Source organism: Neocloeon triangulifer, unplaced genomic scaffold (assembly GCF_031216515.1).
Source record: "Neocloeon triangulifer isolate White Clay Creek 2 clone unplaced genomic scaffold, ASM3121651v1 ptg000001l, whole genome shotgun sequence".
Lineage (NCBI taxonomy): Eukaryota > Metazoa > Arthropoda > Insecta > Ephemeroptera > Baetidae > Neocloeon > Neocloeon triangulifer.
Window position 1 is genome coordinate 4,825,860 of NW_026775544.1, and position 16,058 is coordinate 4,841,917.

General features: G+C 38.0%; 3 protein-coding genes and 1 non-coding gene across 7 annotated transcripts; 2 read left to right on the forward strand and 2 right to left on the reverse strand.

The window, feature by feature from the left end:
• Positions 1-215: 215 nt before the first annotated feature.
• LOC132194868 (uncharacterized) lies at positions 216-1,379 on the reverse strand. 2 transcript variants are annotated; one of them, XM_059616452.1, is made up of 4 exons: positions 1,222-1,379; positions 768-888; positions 513-617; positions 216-457 (listed from the first exon to the last, which is right to left on the reverse strand). In XM_059616452.1, exons 2-4 carry the CDS (start codon positions 867-869, stop codon positions 362-364), a joined length of 303 nt encoding a protein of 100 aa, XP_059472435.1. In that variant the 5' UTR covers positions 870-888; positions 1,222-1,379; the 3' UTR covers positions 216-361. The 2 variants fall into 2 exon arrangements, with proteins under 2 accessions (XP_059472435.1, XP_059472426.1); XM_059616443.1 differs by having other exon boundaries at positions 768-950; positions 1,222-1,370.
• LOC132194772 (Golgi-specific brefeldin A-resistance guanine nucleotide exchange factor 1) lies at positions 1,298-10,713 on the forward strand. Of its 3 annotated transcripts, none has more exons than XM_059616281.1 (33): positions 1,298-1,457; positions 1,596-1,718; positions 2,019-2,217; positions 2,278-2,399; positions 2,449-2,557; positions 2,633-2,733; positions 2,787-2,937; positions 2,991-3,424; positions 3,479-3,638; positions 3,691-3,905; positions 3,973-4,150; positions 4,203-4,318; positions 4,370-4,496; positions 4,555-4,703; positions 4,758-4,960; positions 5,013-5,136; positions 5,190-5,398; positions 5,457-5,793; positions 5,852-6,140; positions 6,218-6,360; positions 6,416-6,531; positions 6,583-6,742; positions 6,795-7,017; positions 7,172-7,368; positions 7,423-7,648; positions 7,705-7,883; positions 7,945-8,103; positions 8,686-8,889; positions 9,001-9,114; positions 9,173-9,441; positions 9,495-9,582; positions 9,687-9,917; positions 10,263-10,713. In XM_059616281.1, the coding sequence occupies exons 2-33, from the start codon at positions 1,617-1,619 to the stop codon at positions 10,443-10,445; spliced, it is 5,817 nt and encodes a 1,938-aa protein (XP_059472264.1). In that variant the 5' UTR covers positions 1,298-1,457; positions 1,596-1,616; the 3' UTR covers positions 10,446-10,713. The 3 variants fall into 3 exon arrangements, with proteins under 3 accessions (XP_059472264.1, XP_059472249.1, XP_059472257.1); XM_059616266.1 differs by having other exon boundaries at positions 1,317-1,457; positions 1,610-1,718; XM_059616274.1 differs by lacking the exon at positions 9,687-9,917 and having other exon boundaries at positions 1,317-1,457; positions 1,610-1,718.
• LOC132201928 (U6atac minor spliceosomal RNA) lies at positions 8,306-8,412 on the forward strand. Its single transcript, XR_009442314.1, has one exon. It is a non-coding gene; the product is annotated as a U6atac minor spliceosomal RNA (small nuclear RNA).
• Positions 10,714-11,035: 322 nt separating the features above from the next.
• LOC132194861 (zinc finger CCHC domain-containing protein 24-like) lies at positions 11,036-14,923 on the reverse strand. The gene is made up of 5 exons (XM_059616430.1): positions 14,583-14,923; positions 13,882-14,086; positions 13,379-13,506; positions 11,875-12,039; positions 11,036-11,817 (listed from the first exon to the last, which is right to left on the reverse strand). Exons 1-5 carry the CDS (start codon positions 14,739-14,741, stop codon positions 11,704-11,706), a joined length of 771 nt encoding a protein of 256 aa, XP_059472413.1. The 5' UTR covers positions 14,742-14,923; the 3' UTR covers positions 11,036-11,703.
• Between the last annotated feature and the right edge of the window lie 1,135 nt (positions 14,924-16,058).

A 16,058-nucleotide genomic window follows, 5' to 3' on the forward strand; every position in this document is an offset into this window, starting at 1 on the left:
CACTCAGGAGAGATTCGGCACCAAAGTGAAAAATAATTATCCTGATTGCTCATAAATGTCTGTGTCTGAATAAAATGAAAAATCGGTTACATTGTGTGTGATATAATTATAATTTTGTGAAATAATATTCTTGTATTCAGTGATCATAAGTCTACCATGAAAATGATATAAAATAAATTATTCGTTAATTAAAAAAAATTTAAATTAAAGAAATCCCAGTTGCAAAAAATGATATTTAATTTATTGCTCGAAAAGAACTTGATTATTAAAAAGCTACATCTTGGCTAATAGATACAGAAGGTACAAATGAACAGTAAAGAAAATTGAAAATCTTAAGATGCGTTCAAGAATGGACCAATTTTCACTTCAACATGGTCTGAAGTTCGCCACTCTGGAAAAGGGCCTTGGTGTCGGTGCCTCCACCAATGCACTTGCCTTTCACAAAAACTCTAGGCACCTATTAGACAGAGAAATAAGTGGAAAATAGATCTTGATAAAAATAAATGACTCACTGATCGAGCTCCGGTCATTTCGTTGAGGACGTCCTGGATTTTGTCTCCATCGTCTCTTTTGTCCAGTTCGATGGGGGTGTACTTGAAATTTATCTTGTCAAAGACCTAGAAATTCAAAATAAAATTTGTAATTTCGGCTATGCACATAATATGATGCAATCACAAATTCCAGGAATTAAAAAATGGTTACATAACCCAATTTTCAAAAAACTAAAACTTCTGGTTTATTATTGCCTTTTTTATTTATTGAAATACCTCTTTGGCCATGACGCAGTAGGGACAGTAGGTCTTGGAAAATATGACGACCACATCACTGGCGATCAGTTCCTTGACCAGGGTGGCAATTGGGCCGCTCATGTCAACTGGTTCGGGCTTACTGAAAAGGAAGCCCATTATGTACTTCAGGTCTGGGGCTAGCTGCGTGCACGTTTAGCTTATCTAAAATGCAGACAGAGACTAATCAAAGGTCGCGGAAAACAGAAGCTCGGTACGTCTTATCTTTCGCCAGCGGATAAATATGTATTTAAAATAAAAGAGCCGAAAGTGGGCAAATATATGTATGTATGAGAAACATGCACGGCAAACTTAGTTAATCCCCGGGTGGTCAAAGTTACACAAAAGTTACTTAAACTAACTTGCACATCACTAAACCAAGTCTCTAATGTTAAGATTTGCGTTGAAATTTTTCGGAAAAGGCAGAGGAACTCACCAGGAAAAACGAAATAATGCTACAGGAAAGGTTTATTCGTGTTGTCACGATCAGCTGGGAAGATGTGGGCGTGGCAATTCGTGTGTCAGATTTTTGTCGATTTGTCGTCAAGCAGAGCGAACGTCAAAAAGTGCCACGGCTCGTGTTTTGATAAGCTTTCCCGAACGCGTTCGGCCACCGGCTGCCTCACGAGCGGCCGAATTCGATAATGAAGTTCCGAAATTGATTTCTGAAGGGTAATTCGGCTGTATCTCTGTTGGGGAGGTGGACAATCGTGGGCTCGTCTTTTGGCTCCGGCTGCCCTGATTTTCCACTCTCGTCCTCAAATTGCGTCTTTTCCTTTCGAAATGTAATTTGAATGATATATATTGCAGCTTAAAAGTTTTAGAGCAAAGATGCCTTTGCCCGGGAACGGAATCTACGTGGTCCAGGGGGAGATTTCCACCCTATTGACTGCGATGCGAAGAGGGGTCAGGTGGTCTTCACACAGCTATGTGGTATGTAATGTTTTGAATTTTTAATCCAGTGTTTACTTTCCGGGCGCTCAATGTTTGTTTTTGAATCTCTTCATAATCTTTCCATAATGCAACATTGCATTGTATGAAAATTAATACTGTCAAAGTATTTATTCTTTTTTGATTACAAAAATTTGTGATACATACATGTATACAATTTATCGTGCATAATTTTTTTAAAGGAAAATTTTGGTTAAGTTTTGGCCTCAATTTAATAAAATAAATTTATATATGTAATAAAATAAATTGAACCATTTGAATATTTTATTCATTTTTTTCTAGGACGAGGAACAAGATGCTCTAATGAGGAGCTTCACCGATTTGAAAGATGTGCTGAACCAAATTGGAGATCTGAGAGATCTGGACCCGAACCACTTTCTCGGCCCTTTCCTTGAAGTAATCCGGTCGGAAGAAACGACTGGCCCAGTTACTAGTCTAGCTTTGTCTGCCATCAACAAGTTTTTGAGCTATGGCCTAGTTGGTAAGGAAAAATCTTTTTCATTAAAAAAATAGTTTTAACTTTCTTGAATAATTTCTGCAGACCCAAAAGGCCGCAGCAGCATTCCAGCCACAGTTGAGAACATTGCAGACGCTGTCACTCACGCTAGATTTGTCGGAACCGACCAGGCCAGCGACGGAGTTGTCTTAATGAAAATTCTCCAAGTAATTTTTTCCCAAAAATAAAGCTAAATTTTCATTTATTTTGCTTTAGGTTTTGAGGACATTGATTTTGCATCCCGGCGGAGTTGCTCTGACAAATGAAAGTGTTTGCGAAATTATGCTCAGCTGCTTTAGAATTTGTTTTGAGACTAGATTGAGTGGTTAGTACTTTTCATTGTTCTTGAAAATTAAATTATTTTTATATTTTCATTAAATAATTTTATTTTATTTTGTAGAGCTCCTGCGTAAATCTGCTGAGCATTCTTTGAAAGACATTGTCCAACTCCTATTTTCCCGTCTGCCTGAGTTTGCTGATGACCACAGAATGTCTGGGAAGGTTCGTTATTTGAAAACAAGTTAACTCCATTTTTAAAACTTATTTTTAAACAGAAGCTAAAAATGAGAGCCAGCAGCATAGATGCTTCAAATCGAAAGCACAAAAAGAGCAAGGCAGGTTTGCGCCCGAAATCAAAATCAGTCGACAACAAAGAATCCGCTTCAACGTCCGGGACAGATTCTAGTCACAACGATAAGATCAATGGTATAATGCAAAGGAATTCTACAAATTTATTCTTATAAAATTCCTTGTAAAAGATGTTGTAAAAACGCCAGAGCCTATGACCGAGAGTCCTCAACCTGGTGGAAGCCTTGCTGCTCCTAAACAGGAGCACCTGTCTACAACTCCGATGACACCTGCGGGCAACATTGTGGACATGCAAGGGGCCATTCACCAGTCGCCTACAATTCCAGAGGAAGAAATAACTCCCGAGAGGGCAGTCAGTGCAGATTCGGGCCCAGAATCAGTTGTGGCTGAAACTTCCCAGGAAGAACAGGCCATCGAGAGTGAAGATAAGCCAGAGTTGACCGTACCTAGTACTGACATTGATTGTGGTCCGTGTGTTGTCATTACGATGGAGGATGCCATGGACGAAGAAGCTGCTCCAAAAAAGGAAGATGAGAATCAGACAGAGCAAGAAAATTTAGTCGCTGAGGCACAATCGCCAACTGTAGAGGAAAAAGGATACCAGGTTTGGCTTTTATAACACATTTCTTTTGTAATCTCCCCAATTTGTAAATTTTAGGCTGAGCTGCTTCAGTCAGAAGGTGAAACCGAAACAGTCGAGCTAGGCGAATCAAGAGTAGACACCAAGGGTGGAGATTCGGAGCCAAAAGGAACAGCTGTCGAAGATTATGTCAATGAGCAAGGTGTTGTATTTATGGCCCAAGATATCGGAGCTGAAGGTTCTTAAAAATTTTAGTCACTAAATTTTTATCTACTCATTTCTTCGTCCAGCCCCCTTGATCCCGTATGGTGTTGCCTGCGTTAGAGAGCTCTTTCGCTTCCTCGTGTCTCTCTGCAACCCTCTCGACAAACAAAACTCTGAGGTGATGATCCACATCGGTCTGACCCTTTTGACAGTAGCATTCGAAATTGGTGCCGACCACATCGGCCGCTACAACTCTCTCCTCAGCTTGATTAGGGATGATTTGTGCCGCAATCTCTTCTCGGTAATTTGTTAATTATTTATTATTTATTAACTTAAATTTAATGTATAAAATATTAAAATAATTTCAGCTCTTGAGTTCTGAGCGACTTTCCATTTTTGCAACCAATCTCCAAGTTTCGTTTTTGATGTTTGAGTCCATGCGGACACATCTTAAATTCCAGCTTGAGCTTTACCTCAATAGGCTGATGGATATTATTGTATCCGACTCGCCAAAGACACTGTATGAACAAAAAGAAATGGCTCTGGGTAAATTTTACTATCTAAAATTAACTTTAATCTCCATTAATTTTGAATTTAGAATCTGTTGTTCAGCTGTGGAGGATTCCAGGCTTGGTGACTGAGCTCTACTTAAACTATGACTGTGATTTGTACTCCCCCAATTTGTTTGAAGACCTCACCAAACTGCTCTCAAAAGTATAAAACTGTGTTCTTTTCTCACTTCCTTTAATACAAAATCTACGCCAGAATGCATTCCCCGTCGCTGGACTTTACAACACTCACCTACTTTCCCTAGATGCTTTGCTTACGATTATTGACGCCATCGAGTGTCACTGCCACAACAGAATATTAAACCAACGTCAAGAGGTCAAAGGTAATTTCTTTTCTTTTCGTTACATCCTTTAGCAAGATTATTGATTTTTTTCTTTAAGGGGGAGACATCGAGTCGCCTCAAACAGACGAATCTATAAAAGCTCTGGTCGAACAGAGCCCTGCTTTTGCCTTCCGAAATGGCAGGCAAAAGGTTTCCAAAACTATCCCAAGCCATGAGCAACTGATGGCCATAAAGTGCAAAAAGAAGGTACATCTCATTCATAAAAATCTTTTTTATATTTTTAATTCTTAAAATGTACAGCTTCTTGCCAATGGTACAGAGCAATTCAATTCAAAAGCCACCAAAGGCATTTCGTTTCTTCAAGAAAATCACCTGCTCTCGACTCCTCTTGATGAGAACGAAGTGGTTATTTTCTTAAAGGAAAATCCAAAGTTGCACAAAAAGATGATAGGAGAGTACATAAGCAACAGGAAAAATCTCAAAGTATTGGAAGCCTTTGTGAAGTATGCGCTCAGTTTACTTAGTTTTTCATCTTTATCTCTAATTTCATTTAAGGTCATTCGATTTTGTTGAGTTGCGAATCGACGAGGCTCTGCGACTTTATCTAGAAACATTCCGTCTGCCTGGTGAAGCGCCCTTGATATCCTTAGTCCTTGAGCATTTTGCAGACCACTGGCATGTAAGATTGAATCTTTTCATTTTTATCCAATAAATTTAAATTGAAAATGTCAGAAATGCAACAATGAGCCGTTTGCTAACGCCGACGCTGCTTTCACCCTGGCCTACGCTGTGATCATGCTAAACGTCGATCAGCACAACTACAACGTCAAAAAGCAAAGCATCCCGATGACTATTGATCAGTTCAAACGGAATTTGAAAGGAGTCAACGGAAATCAAGATTTTGACGAAGAAATGCTAGATGATATATATGAGTCAATAAAGTGAGAAATTTAAATTTCCCTCTTTATTTATTAATTTTTTTGATGAAAATAAATTCAGGAAAGAGGAGATTGTTATGCCTGCTGAGCAGACAGGCCTGGTCAGGGAGAACTACCTGTGGAAGGTATTGCTCAGACGTGGTGCCAGCAAAGAGGGTGTCTACGTCCACGCGCCTAACGGGTTGTTTGACCACGACCTGTTTTCTTTAATTTGGGGCCCGACCGTTGCTGCTTTGAGCTTTGTCTTTGACAAGAGCAATGACGCCACAATTTATCAAAAGTCAATCTCTGGCTTCAGAAAGTGCGCCATGATTTCAGCCCACTACGGAATGAGCAACGACTTTGACAACTTGATCATCTCTCTTTGCAAATTCACCACTCTGCTGAATTCAACAGAAGTATTTCAATTTTAAATTTTTTTATTATTTTATAATTGTTTGCATCTGAATTGACCAGACTCCAGATAATTTGACAATCTCTTTTGGAAGCAACACCAAAGCCATGCTCGCGGCCAAAACTGTTTTCAACCTAGCCCATCGACATGGGGACATTCTTCGAGAGGGCTGGAAAAATGTGCTTGACTGCCTGCTTCAGTTGTACAGATGCAAACTATTACCAAAGGCGTTGGTAGAAGCTGAAGATTTTATAGATCAGTCTGGAAAAATATCGCTAATCAGAGAAGAATTGCCCTCGCAAAAGACAGAAACTGGGCTCTTCAGTTCTCTTTACTCTTATTTGTCTTCGGGTACAATAATTTCTTACTTTTTTTTATTGTTTATCCCTAATCAACATTTCTTTTATTTTAAACCAAATTGATTTCAGAACCCACAAATTACAAAGGCCCCTCACCAGAAGATCAGGAGTACATAAAACAGGCCCAACACTGTGTGCGGGATTGTCATTTAGAGCATCTAGTGACCGAATCAAAATTTTTGCGGCTTGACTCACTTCAAGAGATGGTTAAGGTTAGATTATAATAATTGTCTGACACATTGAAATTAAATGTTTTCATTTAAATAGGCATTTATTATTGCCTGTCATGGTCCAGACGGTCATGTAACTTTGGAAAGTTCTTTTGACGAGGACGCAGCAGTATTTTTCCTGGAGATGCTGATCAAAATCGTCATCCAAAACAGGTTATTTATCAATTCTATTTAAGTAGGAAACATTCACATAATTTTTTACAGGGACCGTGTTAGCACAATTTGGCCTGCAATTCGAGACCACATCTACAGCCTTATCATGGGAGCCACTGCCTGTGACCATCACTTCCTGATGGAAAGATCAATCGTTGGTCTCCTCCGGCTCGCCATCCGACTGATGCGAAGAGAGGACATGAGCCCTGTGGTCAGTTTTCTTAACTGTTAAATAAGGACCAATTAATTTTTAAATTATGCAGGTGCTTCAGTCCTTGAGGATGCTTCTGTTGTTAAAATCTCAAACTTTGTACCGCGTTTCTCGGCAAATTAGCTTCGGGTTGTATGAACTTTTGAAGACGAGCGCTTCAAATATTCATTCCGAAACCGACTGGGCCATTATTTTCAACCTTCTGGAATGTGTCGGCGCGGGAGGACATCCTCCCAAGGTGGTTGGGGACAGTAGCCAGCCTTCCAGCGACCAAGGTAAGAAAATGATTTTCCAATTCAATGTTAAAACTTAAAATTCAATGAACATTGTAGATGAAGATTTCCATATTGTCAGGAAGGGTAAAGATTTTTATGCAAATTTTATTCCTGCCTGGAGTTAGACATAATTTAATTGCTTAAATTAATACAGGAGGGGCCAAGTCAGACGGAGAAATACATCCGACAAGCACAGCAGAGACAAGTGGCATTGGAAGCGAGAGGGGCTACACTTCCGATTCTGAACTTCAGTATGGTGAAAACCTGAAATCAAAAGCTCTTCATCCAAGGCCTCTCAGCCCAGGAGAACCGGCACCTAGTGGCTGCAGCAGCCCAGGTGGATGGATTTTGGTAAATCTCAGCATTGAATTTTTCATCAAAAATTTAATAAAACTTAATATTCAGGTTGGCCGAGAAGGTGAAATCCAACCTTTGCAAGTGAAGCCTTTCCCTGTTAACCAGTGCAGTATTGTCCACGAGAGAGAACTTCTGGCACACGACACACATGCACTCGTAAAATGTGTTGAGAGTTTGGCATTTTTGGTCAGAGACGTTGCTCACATCACACCATACAATTTTGAAAATTGCGTCAGGTGCATCCGCACATTTGTTGAGGCCAGCATCTTCAGCAGTAGGTTTTTCCATTGAAGCTTTTAGGATGTAAATTAATTTTTATTAATTTTGCAGACGACAAAAAGGTATCTGGCAAACCTGGAGCTGCAAGAGATACAAAATCCAAAAAGAGATCAATCACCAAGAAAAGGGTTGAGTCTCAAAGAAGTCGAGAAAGAGCACTGAACCCCTACGATGCAGACGAAAGTGATCCCGAAGATGTACCTAGCAGCTACCAACAAGTGTCTATTCAGGTAGAATATTTAAATTGGCCATAATTAATTGAAAAACACTGAAATTTTAATTCTATTGCAGCTATTGGACCTAATGCACACTTTGCATATCCGCACAGCACAGATTTATAAGTGGTGGTCAGCGGAGCACGGGGACATCTCTTGCAATTCGCTCTGGTCAATAGGTTGGTGTCCACTGCTGCAGGGAATAGCAAGGCTTTGCTGTGATAGTAGGAAGCAGGTAAAATATAAATGATCTGGCACGACCCAGTCAATATTTCTTTAATTTAATATAAGCTTAAAACTGCAAGGTCCCATTCTGTGAGAATTGTTTTAAATACAATAATTTCTAAACTAAGTAGGATTAAAATGGATTTTAGATGTAAATATGGCCAGGTTTAGAGCTGTAGAGGTGTATGTGTTGGAGCCCAATCATTATTTTTGTGTTGTATGAAAGGAGAGCTGGTTAGCACTCCCCTTGACAAGGATGGAATATAACACACAATTTGGTAAGGCACAACTGCCAAGCAGTACTTACCACATTTTTTTTGTAAAATTTTGGCAAATTTCCATTCTTGGACATCATATAATAATTGGCCAGTGCTACCAACCTAACAAGCACTTACAAGGTTCAAATTAAAAAAAATGCGTAATACCACAGGGCAGTCGAAGAATTTTGTGCAATTTTGTCTTGCGTTGAATTTTTATTATAATAATAAGATAAAAGTATTCTATTTTTACAGTAATAATAAAAATTTATTTATTATTTTTTGTGTGCAAATAAGTATATTGAATTCATTATAAATTATTTTTTCTGGTTCAGGTGCGAACAAGTGCAATTACATACCTACAACGGGCGCTCCTCGTCCATGATCTGCAAACTTTAACACCTGCTGAATGGGAATCCTGTTTCAACAAAGTCCTGTTTCCACTTCTTGCAAAACTGCTTGAGCCTGTTGGTAACGAGAGTGATGACCCAGCAGGCCTTGAGGAGACGAGGATGAGGGGAGCCACCGTTTTGTCAAAGGTAATTATAATTTAATTTCATAGTCAAGAAAAATCTTACTTTAATAACTTCCCATCTTTAAAGTTAATCATTGGTTTTCAAATTTGTATAATTTTAAAATTTAAATTCCAGGTCTTCTTGCATCATTTAACTCCACTTCAGTCACTTCCGACCTTCACAGCACTATGGCTTACAATCCTCGACTTCATGGACAAATACATGCACTCCGACAAGTCTGATCTTTTGGTAAGGACTAAATTGGGCGATTTTGAATAATTTCTAACAATTTTTTCCAAAAAACCAGAGTGAAGCCATCACCGAGCTGTTGAAAAACATGCTCCTTGTGATGGACTCGGCCAAAGTCTTCAGCAGTGCAGACGGCTACTCTCAATTATGGACCATCACTTGGGATAAGATCAGCACTTTCCTTCCACACTTGCGTGAAGATTTGTTCAAATCGCATCCTTCTGTCGAGGAACACCACCGAAGTCCAGATCAGGTGCCTTCTCCGACAAGGCAAAGTCCCCTTCCGGGTGAAACTTCTCCACCGCCCTCGAGTCCTCCACCACAAAGGTAATAATTTCAGATTTCCGTGGAATATTCAATCTTATAATAATCTAAATCAGTGCAATGCCTATGGCACGACCTTCCAGCATAATACTTCAGCCTCCGATGCAAACAGTTGCGACTCCAATTTTTAGTCCGACTACCCAGGTATGAATTGTTGCTGCTTTTTTAATTATAAATTTCATTTTTTGTTTCTATAAATTTCATTTTGTTTTGTTGTTTTTGTTCTGCATTGCTTTATTTTCCATCAGCCTTTACCGCTCAGTGCCGTCACCACCGCCCCGCCAGCTTTTCAGCCGAGTCCTGAGTCGCCTGACCCTGCATCCTTTCCCGTTTTTCCAAGTACCTATCCTCTGACCGCCCCGTACTTCATGCAGACTGGAGTTTCAAACTCGGTTTACACCCAGAATCCTACCCCATTCTACCCTGATTCCAACCAGCACTTTAGTGGCTTTTACGATAATTATCAGCAGGCACAGCAGGTGTGTTTTTGTACTTTTAATTTTGTTTTATTCTAGGCACTAAGTGAGAGTATAGTTATTTTTTGTTCTTTTTGTTGTTAAAACATAGCTTCAATCTAGTTTTGAGGTACATCAGCCCACATCAACCAACACTAATATCATTTTTTTGTCAGTGCGATTTTGCATATTTTTAAACTCTTTATTTCAATTATTCTTGAATTTGAAAACTAAACTCGCTCCTCATTGTCCGTATGAAACCATTATTTTATCTCTAATTTTCGGTGGAGATGGATTTTTTTTATTCTTGTATTCTTGATAAAGAAAAATTGTTTGTAAATGTTAAATTTTTCACTTTTTACTCTGCAGTATGTGCCAGTTAACCTCCCCGTCGCTTCTTCACCAATTCAACCAGTTCTGAACGCGCCGAACAATGTGACCGTCTCGACGCCGAGCGTTGGTCTTCTGTTGGACCCAAACTTGATGAAGGGCACCAGTCTGCCCGCCCTGCAAATTGTGTCTTCGCCTGGTCCTCAGAAGGAGGGCAATTAACCAATTGTCCATTCTCGAGTCGCACTATAGACCGCTATAGACATTCTCCAAACTGGTGATACACTCTGTATGTAATAATATTAAATACCCTTTGCTTGCTAAGAGGTTTGATTTATTCAACTTGAAATGTCTAACAGAAATAAGTAACCGTTTGTGCAGTGGAATCGTTGTTATCCTTTGGCTATTTTATTTGTTCAAAGAATAAGCCACTTGTCGACTCTTATTAAATTTTGAAAATATTGTTTAAAATAAATGCTTTTTATTTAATGCTGAAAAGCTTTTTCTTAAAACTGACAAAAAAAAACATTGAGATTCAGGTTCAGATAAAAAATTCAATCGTCAACTTCAGTGCATCTGTCGCATATCTAAATTATGCACTTCTCACACAGTCCTTGGTGTGGGTACCTGTCCTCGCTCTTGCATTTGGCGCTCATAATGTGCAGTTGAGAATAAGTTGAGAGAAGCATAAGATTTTTGTATAGTTTATCATTTTATTTAATAAATATTAATTTACGTTTAAATTAGCAATTTTTGTAATTGAAAAATATTATATATAAACAAAATATGACAGAAAATAGAAACCTCCAAACTTTCATCAAAAGATTATTTTTATTGCACATGATAAGAAGTTGCACCTGCAATTCCAACAATTAATAACGAGCAAAACAGATAGATGTTTTAGAAATAATGGGGGGCGATTCGGCGAACGTTTATGGTTACAAATTTTTGTTTTGTTACAGGCGTTTTGGAGGTTGAGCAAAGGTGATTGAAAAACAATTTTTTTTTCATCAACTGGCAGAACAAAATTATACATAATTCATTAGAGATAAGGTGCCTCTTTTTCAATAGCAACACACGGAGAATTAAAACTTCTTTTAAAATCCACCTCATACGCAAAGTGGATAATTTCGCAGCACAATTTATACAGATTAAGCAGCTGACTTCCATTTTCAATATTTCAAAACACATCTCATGTTTTATCAGTCGAACCCTGAGCTTGTGAGAGAGACAAAGATAACAAAATCATTTTGCGATTCGCGGCATCACAGGAGACAAAAGTGCAGATTAAGAAAAAAAATTGATTGAGCGACAACATTATCTATGTACGCACAAAAGTTATCAACGTGCATCAATAAATAAAATTACATCAGTTGAGAAAAAAAACTTTGCATGTTGAATAAGAGCGTGTCTTAAACCTACCCAGTCTGCTCAGTGGTGGATTTTGATTATTATTTTCTTTATCGTGATAAAAAATTATTTATTGAACCCTGCGACAGTAGAAACCTAAATTTCTGCACTTCTCGCATAAATGTTGCGGATGGACTTTGGACTGGTCGGACACGTCCAGCCCGTCTGGCTTTTCTAAAGGCCTCTGTTGAAAATTAAATTTTTTTGGAACATGTTCTATATATTATTTTTTGAAATATACCTGCTTGTGTGGGAAGACGTTGACTCTGCATTTGATGCACTCTTGGCCCATGTTGGCCCAGCTATTTCCGGACATCCACTTCCTTTTGCACTTGGGACATTTGTACTCCCCAAAGCATCTTTTCTTTCCTTGGTATGGAGTGAGACCGTCACCTTTTGGTAGAGCCTAAAAATTTAAAAACACAAATGACAATATGAACTTTTGGATACTGATTATTTTTGTTTATGAAAAGGGAGATTCTGTTCGTCAGGGTGTGAAATTATTATAAAAATTTTCAACGTCCAAGTGAACCTTTTAAAAAAAATTTTAATTAAAATTCAACATCAACAGCAATTTAAGAGACATTATAAAAAATTACTAAAATCAGAACTGTTTACTTATAAATCATATCTAGAAAAAATTTATATTAAAGTCGACGCAACACAATATTGCGTGAATTGCGGCGGTTGTATATTTTTATTTTTAAAATATTCCAGTAAATCTTCCTAACTGCTTTCAGTGACTGACCTGAACAAGTTAAAAAAATCATGAAAAATATTGAAAATAATCAAGTTTTTAATTTCCAATATATTGCAAAAGTCGCAAAAGTTCTCTACTTAATAATGAAGTTCCAGTTTACAGAAAATTTAAATTTTATGCCGTTGTTATAAATAATATTGATGATGATTACTGAAAAACTAATTTAAATGAAAAATGGAGCTGACAAAAATTGAAAAAAAAACTAGCCTTTATGAATTGTTTCCCTGAAATACTGCTTGCCTAATTTTTAATATAATTAATTATTCTTTTCTTTCAGCAGAAGGTTTTTGAGATTTTTGTTTTTGTTCCAAGTCATTGAATTTAACAAAAATAATTTTTCCTTCTTTATTTGTAACTGAAAGTTTTAAAGTAATGTTCGATGTTCGTCTTATGATTTTCCTTTTTTTTGTCGGCTGCACGTGCAGGTCACGCAATTTGAGCTACACGACCCGATTATTTATTTCTAGGTTCTCCCGAAATCATCCACTTTTGTTTCAAAAATTAGTTTGCAGCCCGGCCAAGTTGTGTGGTTCCGCAACAGTGTGGCTGTCGTTTCTCTGTCTTATTGCTTTTGGTGGATGTCTCAAAATATCCTCTCCCCTACTTTGGCAATGAACGGCATTGCGCTGCACGCCAAAGGATTTCGCCGCGCCCGCGCTGGCATCGTCCATCCGCCGCCGCGATCTCGTGTTTATAAACTTTGTACAAACGTCTTGTGGGTGGCGCCCGCCGCCAATAATTAAGACCCTGGAAATAGACGTGTTTTCGTCCTCGCCCGGACACGCAATTTACTTTTTTTTCTCTGCTTCAAAATAATTTTCCCAATTTAAGTACAAAAAGACAGCAATAAAATAAAAAATTGAAAAAAATTTATCAAAATTATTTGTCAATTTGCCAAAAATGAATTTATGTGAGCTTTTTTTAACACAAATTGAACCGATTCCGGAGGATGTTGGTTAGCGCAAGTGTCAATTAAATTAAGCACCTGCGGACAATCTTTGATGTAGTGGCCCTTTTGGAAGCACAAGTGGCACATGTAGGTGCTGGGCGGACTTCGTTTCATGGCCATCTTTCGCTCCACGCTCAGTTCGTCAAACTGTTCTGTCAATTCTCCTGAAATTTCACAAAAATTTATCTTTAAAAAAGTTACGAATTTTGCAAGAATCAATTGCAGTTAATATTTTATTCATTTAAATTATGATTTATTTAATTTAACAGGATTTTTTTTTTTTAAGAAATTCACTTCTCATTCAAGAATCCTGATCATACTCCAAATGTTTTTTTAACTAAAAAAAGTACATTTTAGTTTAAATAAAATTTTTTTTACTTCATTACTAATTTTAACTTTTGCCTGGAATTGACGGTTTCATTAATCTAAGGAAGTTAATGCAAGAAAATGACATATAATATAATATAATATAAAGTAATTATCAAAAAATAGAAGAGATTCTTTTAAAAGAAGAATATGGTGTGACAGAACGTAATTACCAATGCTGTAATTGTCGTTGTAGCCGTTCGCAGCGAGACCATTGCTGATGGCTGAAGCGAGTCCTCCAGGTCCAGGAGCTATTGGCGCAAAACTCTGCGACCCTGCCTGCATAGGGCCGTTGAACTCTTGGGGGTATCCTGGCGGCGGCTGGTTGTTGTACGGCGGGACTGGCGGTGGTGGACCCATATATGTGTTGATTTTTAACTGAAAAATATTTTAGAAATTGATATTCTGGATACTTTTTTTTTTTTGCTAGATTTAGCCAAATCAGGCCGACTCAACATAACATAAGGATACACGAAAGAAGACTTTCTTAATTAATTTTATGTATACACTTGGAACCCATTACACAGTTCTTTACTGTATTTATTTTCATGAAAGATAGTAGTTTTATTTAATTTTTTTGATATTTAAGAAATTTAATTCCATTATTTAATCAAATTTTTAATTTTCTTATTTTGTCAAAATACATTGCACAAAATTCATTTTAAAGATTGAAATAAAATTGTGGAAATGAAGTTATAATAGATGATCTAAAATAAAAGCCCTTGTGATTACAAATTTAATGAAATATAAATTTCTCAGTCATGTTTTCTTCAAGTTCAATATGAAGTTTTGTGATAAATTGCTTGTCAATTATGATGACTTTGACTCTCGTTAGAGTAGTATTTGTATTTTTTAATTGCAACAAATTATGAACCTGTTCATTGTGTTTCTGCGGTTGCTGGGCCCGTTGTGTCTGTTGCTCGGCCAGGGCCATCAGGATGAACTGGGCCTGCGGACTGCGTTGATAGAGACTGACCAGTTCCATGAGGTCGACGTTGGGGGGCGGCTGGACGGGCGGCATGGCTGCAGGCATGGGCGGCGGGTGCGACGACACCCAGAGCGGCGGAGGCGGCAGGTGGTGCACCGGGGGCGGAAACGGAGGCGGCGGGTGTCGGGGGTGGAGAGGCCGGGGCGGGGGAACGGCCTGCACCGCAGTCTCCAGTTCAACCGAAAAGAGATCGCGGAGGCGCCGCCGGCGAGGACGCAGCCTCACATTTCACGGGCTAAAATCGGACTGCCCCTCGCCACCCAAATGCACCCGCTCTCTCTCTCGCTCTCTCCGCATGCAGATTTATTTTGGCGAGCCGTCAACTCGCGCGGGCCGTCCACCCGAGCGGCCGACCAACACCGAGACCCGCCGCCACCTAACAAAGCATCGACGAAAATCTTCTCTTTAAATTTAAGAAAATTAAAACAATTTCTCATTTACTTCTGTATTTTGTACGTCTTTGACGTTCTGTTTTTAAAGACATGACTTTTTATTTAAATCTACAGCTACGTCTCAAAGGGGATTAAAAAACTAAAAACGGATTAATCTTCGTTGACAGTGACCTCGTACTTGAACCTGGAATTCCTCGTGAAGATTTAATTAAAAAATGTAAATAACGTTTGATAAAATTTGCTCAACATTTGGGGGGAAATGTAAGGAAATAAATTTGTTTTGCAACAAAAAGAGAAAAAATTTAGCAGTAAATTTAAGCATATATACAATTTATTTATTTTATGTTCTATATATAATCACCAGTTCAACCTTAATTTTTTTTCAAAACATTCTGGTTAACAACAACCTATTTTTAGGATTTTTTCCTTCAATCAACTACTCTTGAACAAAATTTACTTATTATCTGTTGTTTAAAATATATTGTATTAAAAAAAATGTCACCTCTAAACAGTCTATACTGAAAAAAAATGCTCGCCAATTTGGTATTTTTTATCTAAAATCGTCCGTGCGTGTCTGCAGCCGAAAAATTGCTCTAAATGTTTTTTTCCAGCCGAACTTAGCTTTACAGTAGGAAATAGCATAAAAAGCATAAAACTAAAACTTTAAATTAAAAAAAAAAAAAAAAAAATTAGCATATCTATCTGCATCTGCATTATAAAACCTAATTAAAACCAATTAAAACCTTCATCAATTTAACTGAAATCATCACCAGCTCTCTCCGAAAGAACCTTTTTGCATTAAAATGTTAATACTCCATTAAATTACATAATTTTCTCTTCACATAAACTCCCACCCTGATTATACAAAGGTATGCAATCCTCTGCACATATGAGATGAGCGGGCTGCATAATGAGTTTTTCCAGGCTCATGGCGGAACAATTAACGTCAATAACTCCTTGCATTAGTTGT